The 24929-nt window shown below is 46.7% G+C and overlaps 1 protein-coding gene across 4 annotated transcripts in view; it reads left to right on the top strand.

Annotated features, from left to right (window-relative positions):
* The window catches only part of NR6A1 (nuclear receptor subfamily 6 group A member 1), a 201397-nt gene extending 177127 nt beyond the window's left edge, over nucleotides 1-24270 (top strand). For 3 of the 4 annotated variants that reach the window (XM_029062615.2, XM_029062613.2, XM_029062614.2), the window contains 7 exons: nucleotides 9402-9457; nucleotides 12994-13148; nucleotides 14136-14360; nucleotides 14724-14978; nucleotides 20400-20521; nucleotides 21830-21982; nucleotides 23904-23992. In XM_029062615.2, coding sequence (XP_028918448.1) covers nucleotides 9402-9457; nucleotides 12994-13148; nucleotides 14136-14360; nucleotides 14724-14978; nucleotides 20400-20521; nucleotides 21830-21982; nucleotides 23904-23992 — 1055 coding nt within the window. Of the gene's footprint in view, nucleotides 1-9401; nucleotides 9458-12993; nucleotides 13149-14135; nucleotides 14361-14723; nucleotides 14979-20399; nucleotides 20522-21829; nucleotides 21983-23903 lie in introns of all 4 variants that reach the window. The other variant, XM_029062611.2, reaches the window with a different exon arrangement.
* Nucleotides 24271-24929: the final 659 nt, after the last annotated feature.

Genomic DNA, 24929 nt, shown 5'->3' with positions numbered 1-24929 from the left:
CATTGCTTTGATTTGTCTGGTGACAGCCCTAGAAAGAAAAGGTGCTTTGGGGTAAAGAGATAATAAATACAGTTGGCTTGTCAGCCTTTCAGAAGAAAGGTGTTAGATCAATTCAAGGGAGTTGGACTGGTGCTTTAAATTATCATCATTATTACTGAAAGAAACTATTACGTAATTGAAGTGCTTACATGTGATAAAACATCATAATCAGTATTTGAGCATCTACTATGTAACACACTATACTAGGTGCTTGAAAATACACAATAAAATAGAAGGCAGCTCCTCCCTCAGAGATCTTATAATCTAATTGGGAGCTGTTCAGTCAGTCGATGATATTTATTGAATGCTTGCTGTGTTTAGAGACTGTACTAAGTGCCTGGGAGAGTACAGTACAGTTGGTAGACTGTATCCCTGCCTACAAGGAGCTTACAATCTAGTTGGGGACAATAAAATAAATTTCAGATAGGGGGACCAACAGAGTATAAGGGTAGAATAAATATGTATTATGCATAAAATGGGAAGGGGTAACAACAAAAATAGAAGATGAATATAAATAAATTGATAAACGGGTGCTAAGGGTGAACGAAGGGATGACTTGATTCATTCATTCATTCATTCAATAGTATTTATTGAGCGCTTACTATGTGCAGAGCACTGTACTAAGCGCTTGGGATGAACAGGTCGGCAACAGATAGAGACAGTCCCTGCCGTTTGACGGGCTTACAGTCTAATCGGGGGAGACGGACAGACAAGAACAATGGCACTAAACAGCGTCAAGGGGAAGAACATCTCGTAAAAACAATGGCAACTAAATAGAATCAAGGCGATGTACAATTCATTAACAAGATAAATAGGGTAACGAAAATATATACAGTTGAGCGGACGAGTACAGTGCTGTGGGGATGGGAAGGGAGAGGTGGAGGAGCAGAGGGAAAAGGGGAAAATGAGGCTTTAGCTGCGGAGAGGTAAAGGGGGGATGGCAGAGGGAGTAGAGGGGGAAGAGGAGCTCAGTCTGGGAAGGCCTCTTGGAGGAGGTGATTTTTAAGTAAGGTTTTGAAGAGGGAAAGAGAATCAGTTTGGCGGAGGTGAGGAGGGAGGGCGTTCCAGGACCGCGGGAGGACGTGACCCAGGGGTCGACGGCGGGATAGGCGAGACCGAGGGACGGTGAGGAGGTGGGCGGCAGAGGAGCGGAGCGTGCGGGGTGGGCGGTAGAAAGAGAGAAGGGAGGAGAGGTAGGAAGGGGCAAGGTGATGGAGAGCCTTGAAGCCTAGAGTGAGGAGTTTTTGTTTGGAGCGGAGGTCGATAGGCAACCACTGGAGTTGTTTAAGAAGGGGAGTGACATGCCCAGATCGTTTCTGCAGGAAGATGAGCCGGGCAGCGGAGTGAAGAATAGACCGGAGCGGGGCGAGAGAGGAGGAAGGGAGGTCAGAGAGAAGGCTGACACAGTAGTCTAGCCGGGATATAACGAGAGCCCGTAATAGTAAGGTAGCCGTTTGGGTGGAGAGGAAAGGGCGGATCTTGGCGATATTGTAGAGGTGAAACCGGCAGGTCTTGGTAACGGATAGGATGTGTGGGGTGAACGAGAGGGACGAGTCAAGGATGACACCGAGATTGTGGGCCTGCGGGATGGGAAGGATGGTCGTGCCATCCACGGTGATGGAGAAGTCTGGGAGCGGACCGGGCTTGGGAGGGAAGATGAGCTCAGTCTTGCTCATGTTGAGTTTTAGGTGGCGGGCCGACATCCAGGTGGAGACGTCCCGGAGGCAGGAGGAGATGCGAGCCTGAAGGGAGGGGGAGAGGACAGGGGCGGAGATGTAGATCTGCGTGTCATCTGCGTAGAGATGGTAGTCAAAGCCGTGAGAGCGGATGAGTTCACCGAGGGAGTGAGTGTAAATGGAGAACAGAAGAGGGCCAAGAACTGACCCTTGAGGAACTCCGACAGTTAAAGGATGGGAGGGGGAGGAGGCTCCAGCGTAGGAGACCGAGAATGATCGGCCAGAGAGGTAAGAGGAGAACCAGGAGAGGACAGAGTCCGTGAAGCCAAGGTGAGATAAGGTATGGAGGAGGAGGGGATGGTCGACAGTGTCAAAGGCAGCAGAGAGGTCAAGGAGGATCAGAATGGAGTAGGAGCCATTGGATTTGGCAAGAAGGAGGTCATGGGTGACCTTAGAGAGAACAGTCTCGGTAGAGTGGAGGGGATGGAAGCCAGATTGGAGGGGGTCTAGTTGATGGGAGGCGGAGGGAATTAGTTGGTGAATGCCTCCTGGAGGAGGTGAGTTTTTAGGAGGGCTATGAAGGTTGAGTGGAATGAGATTTGGTTGATTGGACTGGGGAGGGAGTTACATGCAGGTGGAAAGTTATGTGTGTTGAGAAAAGTCTGTAGTTAATCTTAGAGAACTGTATATCTTCCTACGAAAACTAGGTCCTTGCATGGGTGGGAATCCCAGTGTCTGGCCCAAGCTTGTTTTGATAGTTACGCTGGATGGAGTGGAGAGCAGTTACCTGTAGACTGCTTGGACTTTTAGTACCAGAGGCCCATAGGTAATTGCATGCACAAAAAAGAAGTGAGTCCAAGGTTTCCTCTGGTCTAGCAGTACCTAGAGACTGCCATAGCCACTTTGTCTGAAATGGGAAGTTGGAGGTGGCCTGGAGGTTGTCCATATATGGGCCTCTCTGGTCCCAGAGACTTGGAACTCAGGGACTAAGTCTAGCCGGGAAGGCCCTGGGGAAAACTGTTTATGAATCTATTGTTGGTTCTGCTTACAAAGACTATATCTGTGGATCCTAAATTTCTCTCATTACGATACAATTTTTGTGCTGTGGAAAAACTGGAAGAGGTCCTCCCACAAAGTGGAAACACTGAACACCATGCATGATCTTTTAAACCTCATTGGTTATTTTTACTATTGAAAATGTCATGCAAGTAACTGTTCAGCTTCCACTGTGGAAGTTGTGGCTGCATATTTCAGTGACTCGAACTGGTGGCAGATCTGAAAACAAAATGCCACACCTGGCTCCCAACTTGCAGAGCTGCATAGAGCTTTCAAGAACACCGTTTTGTCTCCAAAAATACCCTGCATTTACCGTATGGCATTAGTATAATCTTCCCTATAGTATTTTCTTTTGTTGAGTGTCTTGGGGATTTTGATCTTGTGAGAGATGACGATGATGGAGGAAATCAGGGTGAAATGAGAGAATCGGTCTCCATTCCTTCCTATTTGAGAAGCCGGGTGGCCTAGTGGAAAGAGCACAGGCCTGGGAGTCAGAGAACCAGGGTTTCAATCCCTGCTCTGCCAAGTATCCCCTGTGTGACCTTGGTCAGGTCAGTCAAGTTAACTTTGGTATGCCTCAGTTCCCTCATCTGCAAAATGGGGATTCAATACCTCTTCTCCCTTCCTTAGACTGTGAGCCCCATGTGGGACCTGATTATCTAGTGTGTCCCCTAGTGCTAGTACAGTGCTTGGCACACAGTAAATGCTTAACAAATATTATTATCATTATAATTATCATCATTATTGTAATGGTGCCAGGACTTTTCGCTGCCTGTCAGGCACTTGTAGGGACACCAAATCTCAAGAGCTAGAAGTTACTAGCATTTGTGAGACACATTCTACAAGTAGTTGTGGTTGCAGTATTTATTAAACACCTACTATGTGCAGAGCACTGTAAGCACTAGGGAAAAAAGTACACAGATGAGAATGAGACACAGTCCTTGGCCTACTAAGAGAAGCAGCCTACGTGAGAAGCAGCATGGCTTAATGGGAAGAGCCCAGGATTGGGAGTCAGAGGTCATGGGTTCGAATCCCGGCTCTGCCACTTGTCAGCTGTGTGGCTGTGAGCAAGTCACTTAACTTCTCTGTGCCTCAGTTACCTCATCTGAAAAATGGGGATGAAGATTGCGAGCCTCATGTGGGACAACCTGATTACCTTATATACCCCAGCGCTTAGAACAGTGCTCTGCACAAAGTAAGCGCTTAACAAATACCAACATTATTATTACTAGAGCTGGTCACCCAGGTTCCACGGCTCCCCTCGGATACCCCGGGGATGCCACCTGAGGCCACCAATTCGTTATAGCACAGACAGTTTAAGGGATTTGAGGACTGCAGCCTTGTGTTGTTGGAGAGAAGTTGGACATGGGGACCCAGTTCACGGAAGTAACTGACCACAGGCTTAACTCATCCGAAGCCGGCCATAGACCCAGGGTGAATCCATTTCCATCTTGCCTCTGTCTCTGGCATTCAAAAAGAGTGATAAAAAAGAAAATGTATTGTGGCATTGTAAACTGCACTAGAATGTAAGATCCTCGAAGGCAAAGATTGTGTTTACCAACTGTACTTTTACTCTTGCAAGCCTGTGGTACAGTGCTCTGCCCACAGTAAACACTCAATAACTGCCACTGACTGACTGATTTTTTACATTCGTTCAGTTGTATTTATTGAGCACTTACTATGTGCAGAGCACTGTTCTAAGCACTTGGGAGAGTACAGTACAACAGTAAGCAGTCACATTCTCTGCCCACGAGTTTACAGTCAAGGGAGGGAGGCAGACATCAAAGGTGCATCAGGCTGCAAGTCTTAAAATTTGGCTGAGGAAAGGGATGCTTTGTTAATGCCCTCAAAATTAGACTTTTTCAAAGTCTCAACTTCACCAGAAGTCTCGATCCACTGCCACTAACCATAACATTAAGATCCTGGAACACACTGATCTCCTTATAAAACAGCTGCACTCGTTCCTCACCAGCCCCGCTTTCATTTTGGGGGGGCGTCTTCTCTTCCATTTCCTGCGTTGGCTGCCTGGATACTTTTCACAGATCTATTTCTAGCCTGTTGAGCTGATACTCTGTGATTTTTTTTTTCCTCACTCATTAGATTGATGGCCCTGTGGGGCTCACCACCTTGCTGTTTTTGTCTACAGGTCCTGTTGAGCGAGATGATTTTCTCCCCTCCTGCCGGGCTCTCAGATACCCGGAGGCTGGGAGGGCAGGACTATTTGCCTTCACTTGTGCAGCTCAGGTTCCGTGTCAGCTTGTTGGGTTTACCTTGATTCCTGCCGGCAAAGCTTTAGTGGCTAAAAAGCTTTTACACCCCCTAGTTTTGGGGGAGACACTGACACCTGCTGGCAGCTTTCGGGGAGTACACAGTTGACGTCGAAACAAATGCTCACCAGCTCTTTCAGAGCAAACTTTTGATTTAATAAGTGTGGTGTTTGTGAAGTGCTTACTATGTGCCAAGCACTGTTCTAAGCGCTGGGGTGGACACAAGGTAATCAGGTTGCCCCACGTAGGGCTCACAGTCTTAATCGCCATTCTGTAGATGAGGTAACTGAGGCACAGAGAGGTTAAGGGACTTGCCCAAGTCCACGCAGCAGACAAGTGGCGGAGCAGGATTAGAACCCACGCCAAGCCCATGCTCCTTCCACCAAGACAGTGAAGGCAGTGATTTCCAGGGTGTTTTTTTTTTCCTCTGATGACCCCCTACATGCAGCACCCATCCCAGGTTACCCTGCAGAGGATCTCTAGGGTGCTAGGGCCCTGAACCCATACCTTACTAGCCCATCTGGAAGTCACAATTTCTAGGGGTGAGGGAGGACCCAAAGGAGTGGCTCTGCACAGTGACCCCATTAAATAGTCGCTGTGGTCACTACAGTTGAGGGTAGTCTGCTTGGCGGGGCTCCGTCCCCTGCTCCTATAGATTATTTCAGGTGACCACTGGAGGTTCTTGAGAAGTGGGGTCTGAATAGATTTTTGGGGTTTGGTTTTTTTTTTTTTTTGGTTTTTTTGATGAGAAAAAATGATCTGGGCAGCAGAGTGAAGTAAAGACCTGAGTTGGGAGAGGCAGGGAGGCCAGCGAGGAGGCTGATGCAGTAGTCAAGGCAGAATAAGTGCTTGGATCAAGGTGGTAGCAGTCTGGATGAAGAGGAAAGACTCAAATATAGATTATTTGCTGCTATAGATTATTTCAGGCAGCCACAGGGGGTGAAAAGAGGCTTCCTTTGCCAACCTCTCCAATACTGTGTTTGGAAACTACTGAGTTAGGGCTTCCGTTTACTGAGGAAGAACAAACCCTGACATTTATTAAGGAAAAATGCTTACCTGTGTGCTTTTCTGTGTGTAGGGCATGGGGGGAGGGTCTTTTCAGGGAAACAGGGGCTAGTTAGAACGTTATTTGTGCAAATAATAATAATTGTATGTAGTAGTCATAATTGTGGTATTTAAGTGCTTACTATGTTCCAGGCACTGTACTATGTGCTGTGGGAGAACATAGGCACAGTCCCTGTCCCGTGTCAAGCTCACAGTCTTAATCCCCATATTGAAGATGAGGTAACTGAGGCACAAAGAAGTGAAGTGACTTGCCTAAGACTGCCGAGCCCGTTGGGGAGGGGTTGTCTCTTATTTGTTGCCAAATTGTACTTCCCAAGCACTTAGTACAGTGCTCTGCGCACAGCACTCAATAAATATGATTGAATGAATGAATACACAGCAAACAAGTGAGGGAGCCAGAATTAGGACCCATGACCTTCTGATTTTCAGGCCTGTGCTCTATCCACCAGGCCATGCTGCTTCTCTGTCCCACAAAAGGCTCACGTTCTAAGTAGGAGGGAGTAGGATTTAATCCCCATTTTAGAGATGAGGAAATTGGACTACAGGGAAGACAAGTGACTTGCCCAAGGTCACAAAATAGACATGTGGCAGAGCCGGGAATAGAACCAGGTCCTCTGACTCCCAGGCCTATGCTCTTTCCGTTAGGTCACACTGTTTCTATGGGAACAGTCCCATTGTAAGCGCCATTCACTTTTTTGTCTGGATGTTCATATTCAATACAGCAGCTGTGAACCCTTTCACATTTCTTTAGAAAACTAGAGGTACAGGAATCTTTGAGACTCACTGTCCCACAGCCTTTGGATGACTTGAAAGTTCAGAGTTAGCCATCTCAAGCCAAGAACAGATGCAGCAGTTTTTAAATAAGTAAAACATATTGAGCTCAGCCAAAGATCACAGACTGCTTTCTGTGCCCGCTGAAATGTATTCAGAGCTCTGTCTGCCCAGCCAAGCAATAACAAATCATTATTATCTAACTGTGAACTGACACAAGCATGAAAATGTGCTTCAGGATTTGAGTCTTTCCTCTTCATCCAGACTGCTACCACGTTGATCCAAGCACTTATCCTGCCTTGACTACTGCATCAGCCTCCTCGCTGGCCTCCCTGCCTTTCCCCACTTAAGTCCTTACTTCACTCTGCTGCCCAGATCAATTTTTTCTCATCAAAAAAACCAAAAAAAAACCAACCCAAAAATCTGTTCAGTCCCCACTTCTCAAGAACCTCCAGTGGTCGCCCAATCACCTCTGCATCAAACAGAAACTTCTTACCATTGGCTTCAAAGAACTCATCCAGCTCCTCCTCTCATATATTACCTTGCTGAAGAGAGGAGAGATTTCAGAGATGTTTAGGGAATATCTGCTAGCCTACATTCCTTCTAACATACTCTGAAGGAAGGTGGTGTGTTTCCTTCATGTTTTCTCCGGCTCACCTTAAGGAAAGCCTCAAATTATTGGGCAGTACTGGCAGGGAAGAGGCAGGCAGTGGGACAAAGTAAAAAAATAAATAAATAGAAAAAAATGGGTCTGGCCAGTGTACAGAATGCCCTCAGAGAGGACTAGGGCACAGTTGGTTGAGGTTTGTGTGACACAACTTAAGATGCCCTGTCTAGTGTTCCTTGTTACAAAGTGTAATTGGACACGCTCTCCTGGAACCTGCTATTTGGTACCATGCAAACAGCATAGGATTCATAAGCCACAGAGCCTGTTAGGTGGCATTTGTTTCCTAGCTTTCTGATTGAAGGGATGACTATTCAAGGAGGAAAGGGCCAAGGATAACCATAGGTTTTTGCCCCAGAAGTCCAGCCCAGAGGAGCACACCTCACAATATATCTGTTAGGAAGAGCCATCTGGGAGCCTCCGGGTGAAAGAGCGGCTCTATGTTGTTCACCATCTGGTGAGAAGGAAATTTTTTCACTTGACTCAAGAGTGGATCGGGTAGTGTGTAGTTGCAGTCGGGGGTGTTATAGCTTAGCAAAGATCCTTGTGAGAGTGAGAGTGTGCACTCATGGGGGTCCCTGCTTGAATGTTTTTCAACTTGCCCTCTGACTTTCCAGCTGGGTTGGATCATTCAGGTCTAGGCTAGGAGGAAGCCTTATCTGAAGCACTTGTGCCAATTTCTATGCCTAGCCTCCTCCCCAAAGCCTTGCCCCCTCCTCCTTCCCACACTGAAGCCAGGAGTTCATTATCCAGTAAGAGCAAATCCCCCAGTCACCTCTTCACTGCACCTGGTTCTTCCTCAAAGACCTCTCTCACAGAAGGCCTGCTGCTCAGCTCCAAGCTAAAGGATGGGATCGCAGCCCAAAGCACTTAGGCTACAAACATTTTTCAGGGCTACTCCCAAAGTTGTGTGTGTGTTTTAAATAATTGCATTGATTCATAAAGGCTTCTTAGCTTTTATGCATGTCAGTATGTTCTTGTATCTGACAGATGTCTCCTTTTCTTTCCTGTTCAGTGGCATCTGGTATGTGGTCAGGAATGGATCGGTAGCAGGTGGTCCAGCACCCTAGGTTTGCCCAACAGACATGCTACTTTCTGCCCAGCCAACCCAAGTTCCTTCCCTTTCCACATGCCATGGTGATGGGGAGAAATACAGGTGTCCAAATGCTGAAACCCTGCAGCAATTTCTCTCCTCCCATTTGTTATCACACAGCTTGAGCCATAGCTTCTGCTAAAAGATTTGTCAGCCCAAATCTGTGGACAGTTTGGGGTATAGTCTTAATGCAGAATAGACTTCTGGAGGCACCAAGTCGTAGTTATTAAAAATAAGTTTTAGGCTTCCTTTGAAGTGCTGCCCTTTAAAATGCTATCTGCTGAATGACAAGAATCTTTTTCTCTTGGCATCAGTATGATTTTTAACTTCAGGCAAGTGAATCTTTCACTTCAGTAAGAGGAAATGAGGGGACAACTGGAGTCCTTCCAGATAACTTTTGCCCACTTACAGGTCAGACCAGGCCCCAGAACTAAAAGAAATCAGGCTGAAGACAAGTACGAATTTGAATACCAATGGACATGACATCCCAGCACTGGATTTCTCTGGCCATCAGATACTTCATTATGCATGTGGGCATTGCTTCCCGAGTAAAGGACTGGGTTGATGTGTTGTTGACTGATTGGGTCTTATATAGCAAACTCTTCCTAAATGGGCCTCATTTTACCACCTCCAAATGTTCCATTCTCTCAAAGTTCCTCTTTTCCTTTACATAGTGGAGTTTGACACCGGTGAGCAATGAAAGTTGAATTTACTGCCAAATTTGTTCTGTTATCTGTCTAACCTGCTTTTCCATCTGTGCTTCCTTCCAGCAATCAGGGAAGATGGCATGCCAGGGGGTAGGAATAAAAGTATTGGACCTGTCCAGGTAAGCCTGTTACCCTGAGTGGGGTGACCCTTGGCACAGCAGAGTTCTCATTTCCTGCCACTGACTTCTGAGTGGAAACTTGAATTCCAAGGTATTTCTAGGATCCTGGGAGCAGCTAACTGGGATCTCTGAAAGAGGGTTGGCCTTTAATAGGTGGAGAGACCTGTTTCTCACTCTGATTTATCTTGTAGTGCCCATAAGAGGCATTTCTCTTATTAACAATAATAATTATTATGGTATTTGTTAAGTGCTTACTAGGTGCCAGACACTGTTCTAAGCGCTGGATAAGATAAGAGGGTTGGACACAGTCCTTGTCCCACATAGGGCTCACGGTCTTAATCTCCATTTTACAGATGAGGAAACTGAGGCACAGAAGTTAAGTGACTTACCTAAGGTCACACAGCAGACAAATGGCAGACCTGGGATTAGAACCCATGACCTGATTCCCAGGCCCATGCTCTACTGTGCAATGCTGCTTCTCAGTAGGGAGAGCAGGAACCTTTAACAATTTGGAAGGGAATTGAGCAGAATGACTAGAAGACTGGAGGCTAAGTGGTTCCTCTGCTCACAGTTTCGGTGGCCTTCAGAGAGGGAAGGGCTCTAGTGTGATCATAAGTTATGTCATCTGCCAGTGCCTAGAACAGAAACTCTTTAAACAGTTAAGAGCAGAAATTCTCCATAGAAAGGAGACTAGTTGTATCAATAAAGAACAAAAATTATCTGTTCACTACCCTTCCTTCCCCATTTGCCCTCTTTCTCCCTCCTTCTTTTTATCCTCTTGCCTCCCTTCTCCTCTCTTCCTCCCTTTTCCCCTTTGCCTTCTCTTTCCTACCTTTACCCTTTCTCTCTCTTCCCCCTTTCTCCTCCCCCATTTTGTCCTCTTTCTTTCCCTTCTTCCCTTTCCTCTCCTCCCCCACTCACACTACCCCCCACCCATTTTCCCCGTTTCTCCCTTCTCCATCCAGAGTCCTCCAGCTCTAATAACTCCACACAACTCCTCAGGTTTTATTGCTTTTGGCAAAGAAGAGTGAATCCAGTTCGGAGTGGTTTGAAGTGGTTTAGTAGAAGAGCCCCATTGTGTTTCTGTCACAGAATAGCCATCATCATGATCTTGAGATAACCCAATCTTGAGTGTCTTCCAGGGCAACCTATTGTTCCAAGCCCCAGACAGGCTCCCAAAAAGTTGCAGGCCCTGGGCTTCAAGGATCTGCTTCCCCCAAGTCAGTACTGCCCAATTAGACCATGGAGCACATACAATAAGCTTTCAAACAGGCTTGACTGAGTTCTTCCAGAACCTGGGTTTCCATTATGGTGTTGGATGGTGTACCGTTAAGGAATTAGAGAGCATTCTTTTGATAACTCCCATCTATCTGGACAGAGCACTATGTGATGTCAGAAGAAACAGTTGCGCTCATCCGCATGGCACCCATCAAGGCATGTGTGTGAAAGTTTTCCTTGATGCAGGCTTCATTGAGAAAATAACCCCTGTGTTGTAGACAGTGTATTATTCATTTATGCCTCGTTGCTGTTTGGCCCACTGCTCCTTCTCCTCTAAATGCTTTTACAGGTTTCCAGTTAAAGAAGCAAGGAGAAAAGGCAGGGCAGACAGGGCCGTTATTTTAGGGATCTAGCAATGAGTAGCTTGCCATTGTTCACTCTCTTGTGGAAGCTTTTTTTTATCTTCTGGAGCTGGGCCTGGGTCACCTAACTTACAGCAGGCTTGGTCAGTATGTGCATTAGCAACAGGGAAAGTCTATCTTTGCCTGATCTTAATGGAATAGAAGGAGATTCAAAAATAAATAAATAAATAAGAATTCTGGATCCTCTCACCTCCCCCAGGAAAGGAGGATATCAAAGTGCAGAACTATGCCAGGTTCAGATCAGGCTGAGGTCAGCTGCCTTCAAGAACAAATGGACAGATCTCTGAGCCACCTGATCAGCAGGCCATTCAGACCCTCTGAATTGACACATGCACTTCAATCCTTGCAAAGCTTCCAGTATATCCAGTAAATCTTGTCAGAGGTTGTTCCAAGTCAGGAGCCTAGTAAATGTCTTCCTGATTGATGAGTCTGTTTGTCTGAACATGCCTTGTTAAATGCTAGGTAATTTGTCCTGTTGGCTTCAAGGGGTCCCACAGAAAAATGATTTGTTTCTGATATACATGTGACAATTTGAACACCAACCTATTAAAAATGGAAAGTAAATTAATTCATTTAGCAGCCTCCAGTTCCAGCTGATATAGTACAAGGCAGATCAACACTTCCCATTTTCCCGGGGACATTGATTGCTCAGGTAGACCTCTAAAGACTTCTATCAGTGGGCTTAGGAAGATTCGGTTCAGGAGACATTTGGTCTGGCCAGAACCATTCATTCCCTTCACTTGAGCTCTTCCTGTGCCTTTCTTAGCCAGCGGCCTCTGGTTAAATAAAGGGATTCAGTGGATTGCAGTGACCATTTATGGGGCATGGAGGGACAAAATGCACCAAAGAAAGACTGTCATCAGGAGCAGAAGAAACTGGCTAAGTGTCCCTTTGTCAAGGCTGGTAGGTAATGTTTACTGAGCACTACCCTAGTATTGAGACGAACAGCCCTTCTATAGAAGCTGACATACTTTGGATGTCAGGTGTGTTCCATTACGTGACTTCTGATTACATATATTCTGCTTGCGAGTGCCCCACCTTGTTTAGCTGACATTTTGCCCCATTTTTTTTTTTCAATATTTGGGAGTCAGGTGCTGGAGAGTTTTCTCCCCATATGTTTGGGCAAAAATTCTCCCCCCAACCCAGATTCCCCAGGCCAGGTTCTGTGTAAAATGGAATTGGAGATATTGGTAACTGCTTGATTTGGGGGGCAAGGGGGAAGAGAGCTTCCCTGTGTTATCAGTCGATGATCTAATGATCTGACATAGTGTTGCCTCTCTCCAATCCAGAAGTCTTCTAGATAAGTCCTGCAGGAGAGTCAGAGTTCCTATGATGCTGCAGCATTCAGTTTCTCTAAAGGCAGTGATGGGAGGGAGATGGGAGCAGGGCAAACCCCTTTTCTGAAAATGTAACCATTTCCTGAGGCTCATCCAAGTGGAGAAGCAACGTGGCCTAGTGGAAAGAGCAGGGGCCTGGGAATAAGAGAATCTGGGATCTAAATGAATCTAATCCCAGCTCTGCCACTTGCCTCAGTTGCCTCATCTGTAAAATGGGGATTAAGACTGTCCAACCTGATTATCTTTTACCTACCTCAGGGCTTAATACAGTGCCTGGCTCATAGAAAATGCTTAACAAATACCATTTTTTAAAAAGTAGCAAAAAGAGAGTTGTGAACTAAAAGTGGAGCTGTGCATTTTAGAAGCTTATGGATATCTCTCTGAAACATGGAGGTCTTTGGGAAGTAGTTTTCCGGATCTTAATGACTGCATCCTACCACGTAAGCTAAGCAACTCATTAAAAGGAGTTTATTTTAGAAAGCTAAGGCGGGAGGTGGGGAAGGATTCTGGACATTCATGTAGCTTCATAATGCATGTGAAATTCTTATGTCCCCAAAAGATATCCGAAGAAGAGATCGAAAGAATTATGTCTGGACAAGAATTTGAGGAGGAGGCAAATCACTGGAGCAACAACGGCGACAGTGACCACAGTTCTCCAGGAAATGGGGTTTCTGAGAGCAACCAGCCATCCCCCGTGTCCACCCTCTCTTCAAGGTGTGGCCCTTACAGAGTGTATGTCTAATTGCCCTTCTACCGCTGAAGTTGGAACTAATTTGTGCTCCCTAAGGGAGCAGTCCAGGGAAAAAGGCACCATTTTTGTCCACCCAGTTGAGTGGGCCCATCGGTTAATAGAATTTATTGAGCACTTACTCTCTGCAGAGCACTGTAGGGTAAATCCTCGACAATAGTCCCAGCCCATGGACCTCCAGGACGCTGAAGGGGTCTGAGAGTCGTTAAGACAGAACCCCTCATTGTGACAACTCTGCTTAAATAAAAGTGTAAATTCCTGCTTTTGTATTGCCATGAAGGGAGCCTGGGTGAATTAACCGCAATCAGTAGGGGGTGATTGGATAGTTAGAGATGTGGGGGCTTCTCACACACATTAAATAGTAAGTGGCATTTCTGTTTTCGGTGGTCCTACAACACAGGATACGGGAACTCTTTCTTGTCAGCAATAGGAGAGACGGATTCTGGATTGAAAGTAAAAGATGTTTTGCTGATTATGGGCAGGGAACTTGTCTACTAATTTTGCTGTATTGTACTTTCCCAAGTGCTTAATACAGTGTTCTGCATATAGTGAGCATTCAATGAGTACCATGGATTGATTGTGTTTTGGGAGAAGAAGGGGCTGATGTGAAAGGAGGAGCCCGGATCTCATTCCTAGCTCCATATGGACTTTCTTGGTGATCTTGGTTACTCTGCCCATCTTCTCTGCGCCTCAGTTCCCATCTAGGAAGTAGGAGGCATATCTGCCCCTGTCACCACCGTTATGGGCCCCATGGGATTTTCCCAAGATGGGGAGAAAGCAAAGGAATCTGTCCGTAAGGACCCAGCATCCTAGCTACCTCTGAAGAAGAGTATGAGGGTATTTGAGTCAGTGCGTAAGATGGGGTGAGCTCTAGGCCCCACAGAGGCACTAAAGAGTTCAAGAGAATGTGTCACAGGAGCTGTTGTCATTTCCATGGAACTCTTCTCTCGTAGGTCCGTGGAGCTGAATGGATTCACGGCATTCAGGGAGCAGTACATCGGGACCCCAGTGCCCCCGCACTATCAGTACATACCGCACCTTTTTAGCTATTCTGCTCACTCTCCGCTGCTGCCCCCGCAAGCACGGAGCCTTGATCCCCAGTCCCACAGCCTGATTCATCAGTTGGTGTCTGCTGAGGACCTGGAGCCCCTCGGCACGCCAATGCTGATTGAGGACGGGTGAGTGAGCAGATGGGCCGGAGGGGGGACAGCCGGAGCTCCCCGACTCCTAGTGAAGTGGCGGGGGGGGCATCCCTCTGCTCCCCAGGAAAGCACTTCAGTCCCTACAGGGGAGCAGGTGAGATATGCACCTATGTGGACCTGTCTGAGAGCAGAAATTTTAATTGGGACTTGATTCAAGTGGGATGGGATTTGAAGCTTTCTTCCAAAGGGAAGGACCATCCAGTGTGACCTCCCTTGTTGTTGGCAAGAAGGGGTCTCTGCAGCCACATCTCAACACCAGCAGCAGCCTTTTATGTCTGGGTTTGTCATCTTCCTCTCCTCGATTAGGCTTTCTGGTTTTGTTGCCGCTTCTGCCCCTAGGTACAAGGTGACTCAGGCCGAGCTGTTCGCGCTGCTGTGTCGCCTGGCCGACGAGCTGCTTTTCAGACAGATCGCCTGGATCAAGAAGCTGCCATTCTTCTGTGAGCTCTCAATCAAGGACTATACATGCCTGCTAAGCTCCACGTGGCAGGAGCTGATCCTGCTGTCTTCGCTAACAGTTTACAGCAAGCACATCTTTGGGGACCTGGCTGATGTGACCTCCAAGTACTCTCCCTCTGATGAGGAACTGCACAGGTAAAGGGGGGAGCTAGCTGACAGAGTCCAGAGCCTTCCCCAGTTCCTGGCTTTTGCTGCGCAAAGCCAACTGCATTTATGTGGGGCCCTGTGAGAGGACTCCGCCCTTTGTGCCTCTCCCCACCGCCTCCAACCTAAAATGCCCATATTTGGTTGACTGCATTCTCCCAGTGACCCATGCCACTTTTCATAACCCTCTTGTCTGGGCCCAGGGCAGCCAAAGTCCATCCTGGCAAGGCGGGCATTCTGGGGTCCCACTCTCCTGGTGGCGCCAGGCCTGGCTGAGCTGAGACATCAGTTCATTCAGGAGACTGCGGAAACAACCAATCGACAGTATTTATTGAGCACGTTCAGTGAGCTTACCACTGTACTAGGTGCTTGGGAGAGTTCGTCTCAATAGGATCAGTAGACACAGTTCTGTCACATCTAAATAGTGCCGAGGATGTTGTTCAGATGGTCCAAGGGTTGGACAGAGGTAACCCTGGGTGATTTCACACTTAACTAGCACTTGGTTTGGGGTACTGCAGAACCGAATGAAAAGAGCCAGCCTTAGCATCATTTTTTCTCATCCAACTTACTTGCAGATGAGGAAGAGATGAATGCCCTGGGGGTACATGGTGTTAGCAGCCAGTGGGAGCCTTGCTTTGCGAAAGGCCCCACTGGGTGAATCCAGCTTTCCACATCCTGGGTTGGAGCTCCTGGCGGCCATCCCAGAGCAGGCTAAAGAAGAACAAATGGTGCAGGGGATCCGTTATGGTTATACTGGCCTCTCTCCATCCTGAGACCTAGAAACAGAGCCCTTCCGAGGGGCATTGCCCAAGCTCAGAGAGAATCCTGGAATAAAGGTCAGCATATAAATAGCCCTGGTAGACAGGAGAAAAGACTCAATAACAACTCTTCAGAGAAGTCGATGAAGGGAGGAGGCTGGGAGCTCACGACCCTGCTCGTACAGTATTCTGTTATTAATGGCCTTTATGTTTTTTTGGGTGATATAAATTTCATAGTTGTGCAACTCAGTTGACACTCTGCCCAGGAAACAGAGCTATCTGATGTCCTGAGTGACCTTACTAACGCTGGAGGCTCTAATTCATTGTTTCCGTCAGTTTGCTCTTCTACAGTACAAGAGTCAGGCAGCTCAGTGTTTAGATAACAGGCAGACTGTCACAATATTGTCCAAACTTTTGCAGGGTTTGCTTAGATGGATGCCAATCCTCCTTGTTTGCATTTTGCATGCCTTGGATTTGGTGCAGGGGTCAGCTGCTGTGCTGGCTTAATTACAGGGTGATGAATTTCCTGAGTCACTTCGCAGGTCAGGGGATATCAAGCTGGGAGAAGTGCTGAGTTTTCTGGGTAGGCGAACTAAGTGAAGCATTGTTTCCCTTGCCTGCCTCCTACCTAAAATGTGTTTTATTTAATGCATTTTAAAAATTTTTATGGTATTTAAGTGCCTACTATGGGTCAGGCACTGTACTAAGCACTGGGTTAATGAGTGCTTACTTTGTAATAAGCACTCTATTAAATGCCAAAGAAGGCTACTGAATCAGACGAGTTTTTGGCTTACAGTCTACAATGTCGGAGGAAAGTGGACACGCTGGGAAAGAACTAGCCAGGCAATTCAGGGAGGTCGGGAGAAAGCAAGAGTATGTTACTTTTGGGAGGGAATGGTCCCCAGGCTCCTTACTGCTCCAGGCAGGGCTGTCCTTGGTCCAAAACAGTCACAACCTACCCAGAATTTGAACAGGATATGGCTTCTCTCCAGCAATGATGATGAGGAAGGGATGGATACAATGTTGACTGGAAAATTGATGTCTCAGTACCCAAGATGATGCTTGTTTTTTAAATGATCTCTGCCTGAGTGTTTACACCTCTGTTGAAAATCCAACTGAACGGTAAGAGGAATGGTGCCTATTTTCTGAAGGGGCTGGGTTGTTGAAGTAGATCGGTGAGTCTGGGTCGGGACTTTTTTATCGTTAATTTAAACACGGGAGGTTATGTCAGGACAGTGGATAGTCAGTAGATCAACAATTTTGCTATGTCAATTTCGTGTTGCCTGTGGAAATTTGAACTTTAAGGAGAGGGCAAGGGATTGGAGGGGCTTTCAGGTTTGTGCATCTGATGGGAAGAGCCTAGATCATCGATTTATTTCAGGGTATTTGCAGAGTATTTTGAAATGCACAAATGTTAGGCTATCTACATATGTACATAATTAGTAATACCGTGTAGTTTTGTCCTGCTCTTTCTGTCAGTCTCACTCCCATTTTGGAGTGGGAATGGGCTTCGACTGCTCTAGCATTGCCTTCCTAGATGATGCATTGCCTGTTTGCTTTTTTCCCTTGGCTAATATTGAGTCAAATTTATGGCACTACTTCCTCTAATCAACCTCCTATCAGAGAGAGAGAAACTGTGGTGAGTTTGATGTAGAACAGATTGCAGCACCAGTCAGTGACTGCTCCTGGCTCTAATGAGCACTTCCTAAGGATTCTTATCCTAAAAAATTGGCTTGGGCCTTTTTTTAATGATCCCTGCCCTAGTGTTTGCCCCTCTGTTGAGGAATCAAGGGTAGAATACATTTTCTCTGTGTGTTGCTTGAACAGCAGTCACTTGACGTGATTGGCTTATATGCAGATTCTCTTTGGGCTGACATAGACAAGAAGGTTTTCCTTCCTTGTTCTCCAAGAGCTTTTTCCTATTTTTAATGCCTGGAAATTGAGGCTGGTGTCTTGGAGTAGCTCATTGGACTGAGTTGGACCTTAGGTTAGCGTTGTCTTGGAAGGTGCAGTTGACTTCTGTTCCTGGGGATGGCAGCATTTTGGTAGTTGAAAACGAATCCAATGAGTCCCCGACACCTTTAATGTGTTATCGTTATTCAGAGATACTTTCAATTGCAGGATGAATGGCCCAGTGGTTGTGGAAAAGCTGATGGTAATGTTTTCATTGTCGAGGGTGTTTGTGTAGCATACATGTGAAAGAAGAATGAATGCATTTGTCTAAGTCTCATTGCTTTTAATCCTGATAATTTGTAGCCAGAAAACACATCGGTGTCAAAGTTGTGAAGCGAGCAGTCTGTGGAGGAGTCGAGGATACCCAAGTATCAGAGCCCAGTGGAACAGAGGGCGACTTTGTTTGAAAGGGGGAGGAATACATGGTGTGGAAATACAAAGATCAAGCTGGTGCAGCAGGGGAACAGAGCTCCCTTAGATTCCTACGAGCAGCTAAGGGTCAGCCAAGCTGAGGCCACCACTTCCAGTGTTTTGAATTTACAAATTGGGGTACCCGCTTTTCAAGAGGAAAGAGAAGGTGTGGGTCGCAGGGGTTTTTATGTTAGGCCCAGTGGTCTTATATTCAGTTAACATTCCAGCCAAGAGCCCGAGTAGATATCTGTTCTCATTACTATGCTGAGGTTGATAGCTGCACACCTGCAGCATCCCGAATGCCAACTCAGAAGCATGAAACATGGATTTAAGTTAACTGATGAAGGGTTTGTTTTTTTTTCTCACTTGCAATATTACTCCTGAAAAGTAGTCGTGAGAGGGCAAGTATCTAGAACTTTTCGTTCCCGTCTTCATAACTTAAACCCAGGCATGGCTTAAAGGTTAAAGGCAAAAAAAAAATTTAAAAAGTCAAAATAAAATATCTGGGAATATGATATCTGCTGTTATTTCTGTTGACCCTTTTCTGATGTGATCTTCCCTGTGGGTGAAGCAGAAGTCAGGAGCACTCAGGAGCTGGAAATGGAGTATGAATCCAGGGATTGAGAGGGAAAGCAGAACTGAACACATTAGCCTCTCAATCCTTCTAGATGGAGGGGTTCATCAAAAGTAACCCAGTGGTTTCCCCTGGACTCCCAAATGCTAGAATGAGTAGGGAGGACAGGCCTGCCCACCTTCTCCCCTGGTCAGGTTTTACTAGGTGCCCAGAAGGGGGCACTGAAATCATCATTAGAGTTAGCAAATCTCAGCCAGCTGCATTATGGCACTGAGGATTTTTACTAAAATTCCTATTTTCTTCTGATGCCCAGGGGTTGCCGTAAACATGGTCCTTCCCTACTGGTTTTATGTTCTTGGTACCAGTAGAATACCATCCACCTTCCCTCAAACTCTGACAATTAAAGACCCGTCAGTTGCCAGAAAGGCTTCTTCCCGAGACTTCTGTCCTGAACAGCTCTTTGTATGAATGAGTTGATTCCAAGGGCTGTGTCTAACTCATTACCCCAGCTCTGGGCTTGGAAGGAGTTCAGATCCTCCTGCTGGGTTTGAGGGTTGCTGCTCTCCCCCTGGCATTTCTGCTTTTCCTCTCCCTCTCTCCCTCGCTTGTTAAGCTGAATACTCCCCCATTTGGCTGTAATCTCCTGATTTAAAGAGCTCCCACCTGTGGCCCTGAGAGGGGTTTTTTTGTTGTTGTATTTTTGGTGTTTGTTTTTTTTTCCCCTGGCTTAGCAATGGAAGGCTACAGTGACAGATTTGAAGGAGGAGGGCATGGGCAGTTATAGTTCAGAGTAGATGCTGACATTTGCGGGTGGGATAGAGGTAAGTGGAAAATGAGGTTTGGGAAGAGTCAGCCGTGAATGCCACATAGATTTTTTTTTTAAGCCATAAAGTCTCTGTTTATCTCACCAACATCAGTTCATCATTAACATAGATCTTAGAAGTAAATAAAAGAGTAAATAACATCATTCCCATACAGCTTCGGGACCCCTTGAGGAAGAACTGTGTAGAGATAGGTGATGTCCAGTCCTCTAGCCCAAGCAGGTTATTGGCTATGGCCCAGCAGCCCAGGGACAACCACGCTCTTGCCAAAGCACCACAAATGCACCTTACCAACCATTGTCTCTCAGGCACCAAACCCCAAAATGTGGTGGGCAGTGGACTCTGAGGAGGTACTGCAGGGAGCACCTGAACCTGGTCTGAACAGGCCCAGGCTCAGTTTTGAACCAGTAGACCCCTAGCATGGGTCAGACCAGCCCCTGCATAAATCATACTTTTATTCTGAGGGGCCCCAGGCCTCGGGGATCAATGCCCCTGTGTAGATCCCATAGAAATGGAAAGGTCTTCTGTCGTGAAGTCCACAGTATAGAGAGAGTTTGTTGCTGCCCACCCACAGCCCTTGCTCAGCAGAAATGGCCATTGGGGATGCCTTAGGACCCATGCACTTTCCCAATGACTCTCTGATAGCAGAGAGAGTGAGTAGTTCCAAGAAAATAGGACTGTCCCTTTTGAAAAATGCCACGTATTGCAGGCTCTGCTGCTCACTCCTATTTCAGTGGATTTAGGAATAAAATTGACTTGTGTGGGAAAATATTTCCAAGTCCATGCTGCATTTCCATAGAGCGTGTCCAGAATTCACCAACTCCGAAGACTCCAGTGGTTTGTCACTGTCATAGTTGCCTCTACCTGACATTTCCAATTTACTCTCTCTCTGCAGATTTAGTGAGGAAGGGATGGAGGTGATGGAGCGACTGATCTACCTTTATCGTAAATTTAACCAGTTAAAGGTCAGCAACGAGGAGTATGCATGTATGAAAGCCATTAACTTCCTAAACCAAGGTGCGTATTTGAGAGAATTTCTTCTTGTGTCCACATTGACCCCTCCCTCACCACTTTGCTCCCTCATCTCAGTGGATAAACATCAGCAGTCAGACTGAACACATGAACACTGAAACATTTAAATGTTCTAGAGGGGCTGGGAAGATGTTCTCTTTCTGAAAAAGCTTAAATGCAGCAATTCTATAACTAATAGAGGAAGGAAGAGGATCAACTTTGTTTAGTCCATTTTAATGCACTTAAACATAGACACCAAGGACAGTTTGTGCGTCATTTAAAATATGTACCAAGTTTACCAGCAGCTGAGTAAGGACAGAGTGACTGATGAAGCCTTCCTAGATAAGGGTGATGTGACAGATTGCCAGTTGTTCTGTCACCCTATTTGTGGTACATCAGCCCTAAAATATTATTCCTAAACAATACTGTTCAAGTGGATTGAGTGGTATATTATTGTGGCCTGGCATTTTATACCTATATCTGGAGATAATTTTTTAAATTGACTATCTGGCATGATTGGTATTAAACATCATCTTTAAAATGTTATTCGTATTCCCTTCCCACCATTCCCCCCCTGCAGTTTTTCCTAAAACAGTAAATAAGTTCATAATCAGAATAAACCATCTCTATGTCTCCACTTTCAATATCGGAGATCTTACTCTTGGTGTGAGAGCCCTTCAGTTCTCCCTTCCCACCCCTGGTCTGCCCAGGGCTGGCTTCACACAGTGAGTAAGGTAGTGGGCTCAGGCCAGTGGGAAAGATGGCCTCACACCTCTGCTACAATTTTCTGCTCAGAAGTTTTGAAGCATAGCAGTTTTGAGTTCCACTAATTGAAAGATCGAAATGCAGTACAGCAGTTATTTTTATGATCAATTATGTCCTTGACAGCAGATCGGGGAGACTCATGCAAAACGTTCCATGTGACGTCATTTCACTGTGCTGCATGCCAAGCGTAACCCACAGCATCACGTGTTAGGGTGGCCAGCCTGGGGAGGGGACAGCAAACGCTTTCCCTGCCTTACGTCTGAAGTCGACCGCTGCCCTCTCTGCAGGCATATCATCTCCTAGTCTTCACTCCCTCCTCTGGTTCTGTGGTTCTCAGGCTTTCCCAGATGCTGCAGGGATCTTCTGTTATATATGCATCAAGCTTATTCCCTACTCAAGGTCTGAGAGGAAGATATCCCCTTGTTTTCTGTATTTGCTGATGAATAAGATGTTTTTATATGTTGTGTATCTATAGAGAGAAACAGAGAGGTTAAGAACACATTATTTCAGTTACAGCATTTTTAAACTCTCTTTCCCATTTTTCCTTAGACATTAGGGGCCTAGCTAATGCCTCCCAACTGGAACAGTTGAACAAGCGGTATTGGTACATATGCCAGGATTTCACCGAGTACAAATACCCACATCAACCAAACCGTTTCCCTGATCTAATGATGTGTTTGCCAGAAATTCGCTATATTGCAGGTAACTTTTCAGACTGCATTCCTCTAACTCTTCTCCATCCCCCTCTGAGTGTGGGCGAGAAGAGGGAAGGAAACATTCTCTGGAACAGGGATCTGCAACCTATGGCTTGGAAGGCCTATCTGGCTCTTCTTTACAGGGGGGCAGAGGAGGGTGGGGGTAAGGCATTTAAAACTGCCACCTAGAGCTTTGACTCCTCCCTTTCCTTCCTTAACTCTCTCCTCCCTTCCCCTCATTCCTTCTCTTCGTTAATTCTCCCCTCTTTCCTTCTCTCCTTCCATCTCCTTCCCTCTCCCCTTCTCTCCTTCCATCTCCTTTCCTCTCCCCTCCCTCCTTCCCTTTCTCTTCCCTCCTTCCCTCTCTCCTCCCTCCTTCCCTCTCTCCTCCCTCCTTCCCTTCCCCTCCTTCCTTCCCTCCCCCTTCTTCCCTCCTCCTTCCCTCCCCTCCTTCCCTCCCCTTCTCCCCTTTCTCCCTCTCTCTCCCCCCTTCTTCTTTCCTTCTCCCCTTTCTCCCTCTCTCTCCCCCCTTCTTCTTTCCCTCTCCCCTTTCTCCCTCTCTCTCCCCACTTCTTCTTTCCCTCTCCCCTCCTCTCTTTCCCTCTCCCCTCCTCTCTTTCCCTCTCCCTTCCTCTCTTTCCCTCTCCCCTCCTCTTCTTCCCTCTCCCCTCTTCTTCTTCCCTCTCCCCTCCTTCCCACCCTCTCCCCTCCTTCCCGCCCTCTCCCCTCCTTCCCGCCCTCTCCCCTCCTTCCCCTCCTTACCTTTCCCCTCCTTCCCTCTCTCCTTCCGTATTCTCTCTGCCCTTACTCTTTTTCACTTACTCTCCTCTCTCCTTCCCTCCCCACCCCCACTGGTAGCAACAGTTGTTGCTATGAACAGCTGTTGCTATGAAGCAGCCCTGTGGCACAGTGATATCACCTCTCATATTGGGGTCCTATAAAACCAAGTCATCCTGGGCTACTGTTAATCTGGCTTAGTTGCCTCTGAAACTGCTTTGCATGGATGTGAAGGACAAAGCATGTAGAACCATTCAATTCACTATGAACTATGTGCTTCCATGATATGCTTGACTCTGTGCACACCAGCTGCTCAAGAGTTTAATCTGGTTTGGCTGTTCTGTTCAGAAAGGTTACCAACCTCCGCTCCGGCCTTATCCCATTCCATGCAAGCCATCCAGAAGGCACTCCACATCTTGAGGCACATTAGAGTCCAAAGCATTGAGATGAGAGCCCGGCCCTCAAGGGGCTTATATTCTCAAGGCCAGCAAGGAAGCCAAATTGAGCATTTCTCTTTAGTATCTACATGATTCTGAAAGAATTCTTGAGGCTTCATGGCAGTAATATTATTGATTTTGAAGGGACGTCATTCTTGTGGGAGTAGTAAGAGCAGTAATAGTATTTATTAAGTGCTTACCATGTGTGCAGAGCACTGGGAGAGAATAGCCAGGAGGGAATTAGACACAGTCCTTGGCCCCTCTAAGGAGAATTTTTAGGGTTTTAAATGAACCAATCTCATGCTTCCTCTGTATTCCTCTTCCCCCAAACCTGGCTATTTCAAGATAGATTTGGCAGCGAAGTATGCCTTTCCCCTTTGGATTCTGGACTCTGATTTGCTTGTCATAGATTGTCCTCTGTTGCTCTGAACATTTCCCAAGTCAGCTGCACCCATGGCTTGGACTGCCCTGCACAGGAGGCCAGGTCTGTCCTGCCAGTGTGGAGCATTCTCTAAATAACCAGAGGAAGTGTTGGTTGAGTTCTAGGCCTGGAGAAAGCTCCAGCATTCAGCATGATCACTGATCATTCAACATCAGTGGCTCTGAGTGGGACATTCATAAAGCCCCCCACTTCCAGAATCCTCACCCTGGGGAAAGACCTCCCAAAGCCTGCAGGCTGGTGCTGGTGTGTTCATTCTGAGTTTTCTCCACCAGGAAAGATGGTGAATGTGCCCCTGGAGCAGCTACCCCTGCTCTTCAAAGCCGTGCTGCATTCCTGCAAGACCAGCGGGAGCAAGGAGTGAAGCAGATGAGCCAAGCCACCCCAGACCCCCGCGGGCCCCGCCCCCGGCCCGGACCCTGAGGTCAGAGGTGGATACCTGGCTCACCAGGAGAGTGCAAGGCAAAGAACAAGGCGGAGCCGGCAGAGCGCTGCTCAGAAAAGGCAGTGATTGGAGCTGCTGTTTGTAGCAAGTCTTTTTTGTTTGTTTGTCCTTTTTGTTTTAACTCATTTTCTATATATTTATTTCACGACAGAGTTGAATGTATGACCTTCAACACGATGCACATGCTTCTGTGTGAATGCAGCAGATGCATTTTCTTGCAGTTTACAGAATGTGAAAATGTTTAATGTGACAGTGTTGCCATTGTTTAGGGTTAGATCTTCTTTTGTATTCTTGGGGGGGGCGGGCGGGGGGAGTGGGAGCTAAAATGACTATTTCTGTAGTGTTGACGAAGACTACCTCATGGAGAAGGTGGGATTAACCTACCTGCTTTTTCCACATTTTATCAGCACACATTTCTCTCCTCGTGTATTTGCCCTGGAGAGTAAACTGCCTTTTTCTAGCAGCAGAAATACCAGATCAAAGCATCAGAATCTTGAGGATTTTTTTATGTGTGGTGTTTTTTTTGTTTTGTTTCTGTTTCGTTTTTTAGAGAGATGCACTAAGATATAAAATAGACACAAATGGAGGGGTTTGGGGGAGAGCCATTGAACTTGTTGACTCTATTCTTCTTTTGGAAAAGGGCTGGGGCAGGAGGATGGAAGTTCCACAGCTGAGTCAGGGTTTCTCCAGCTATGGAGTCCTGGTGTCTGAAAGCCACAGTACGAACAGCTCCATTGCCTCCAGCCTGTCCCCTGGGAATGCTTTCGGTCCCTCCAGACTAGAGACCTTTCCTAAATAACGGAGCAGAGATGTGGTACTTCCAGCATATGATAAATTCCCCCTTCCCCTCCAGGCC

This window comes from Ornithorhynchus anatinus, chromosome 4 (genome assembly GCF_004115215.2).
Source record: "Ornithorhynchus anatinus isolate Pmale09 chromosome 4, mOrnAna1.pri.v4, whole genome shotgun sequence".
In the NCBI taxonomy this organism is placed as follows: Eukaryota; Metazoa; Chordata; class Mammalia; order Monotremata; family Ornithorhynchidae; genus Ornithorhynchus; species Ornithorhynchus anatinus.
This window is presented reverse-complemented; position numbering and strand designations above follow the sequence as displayed.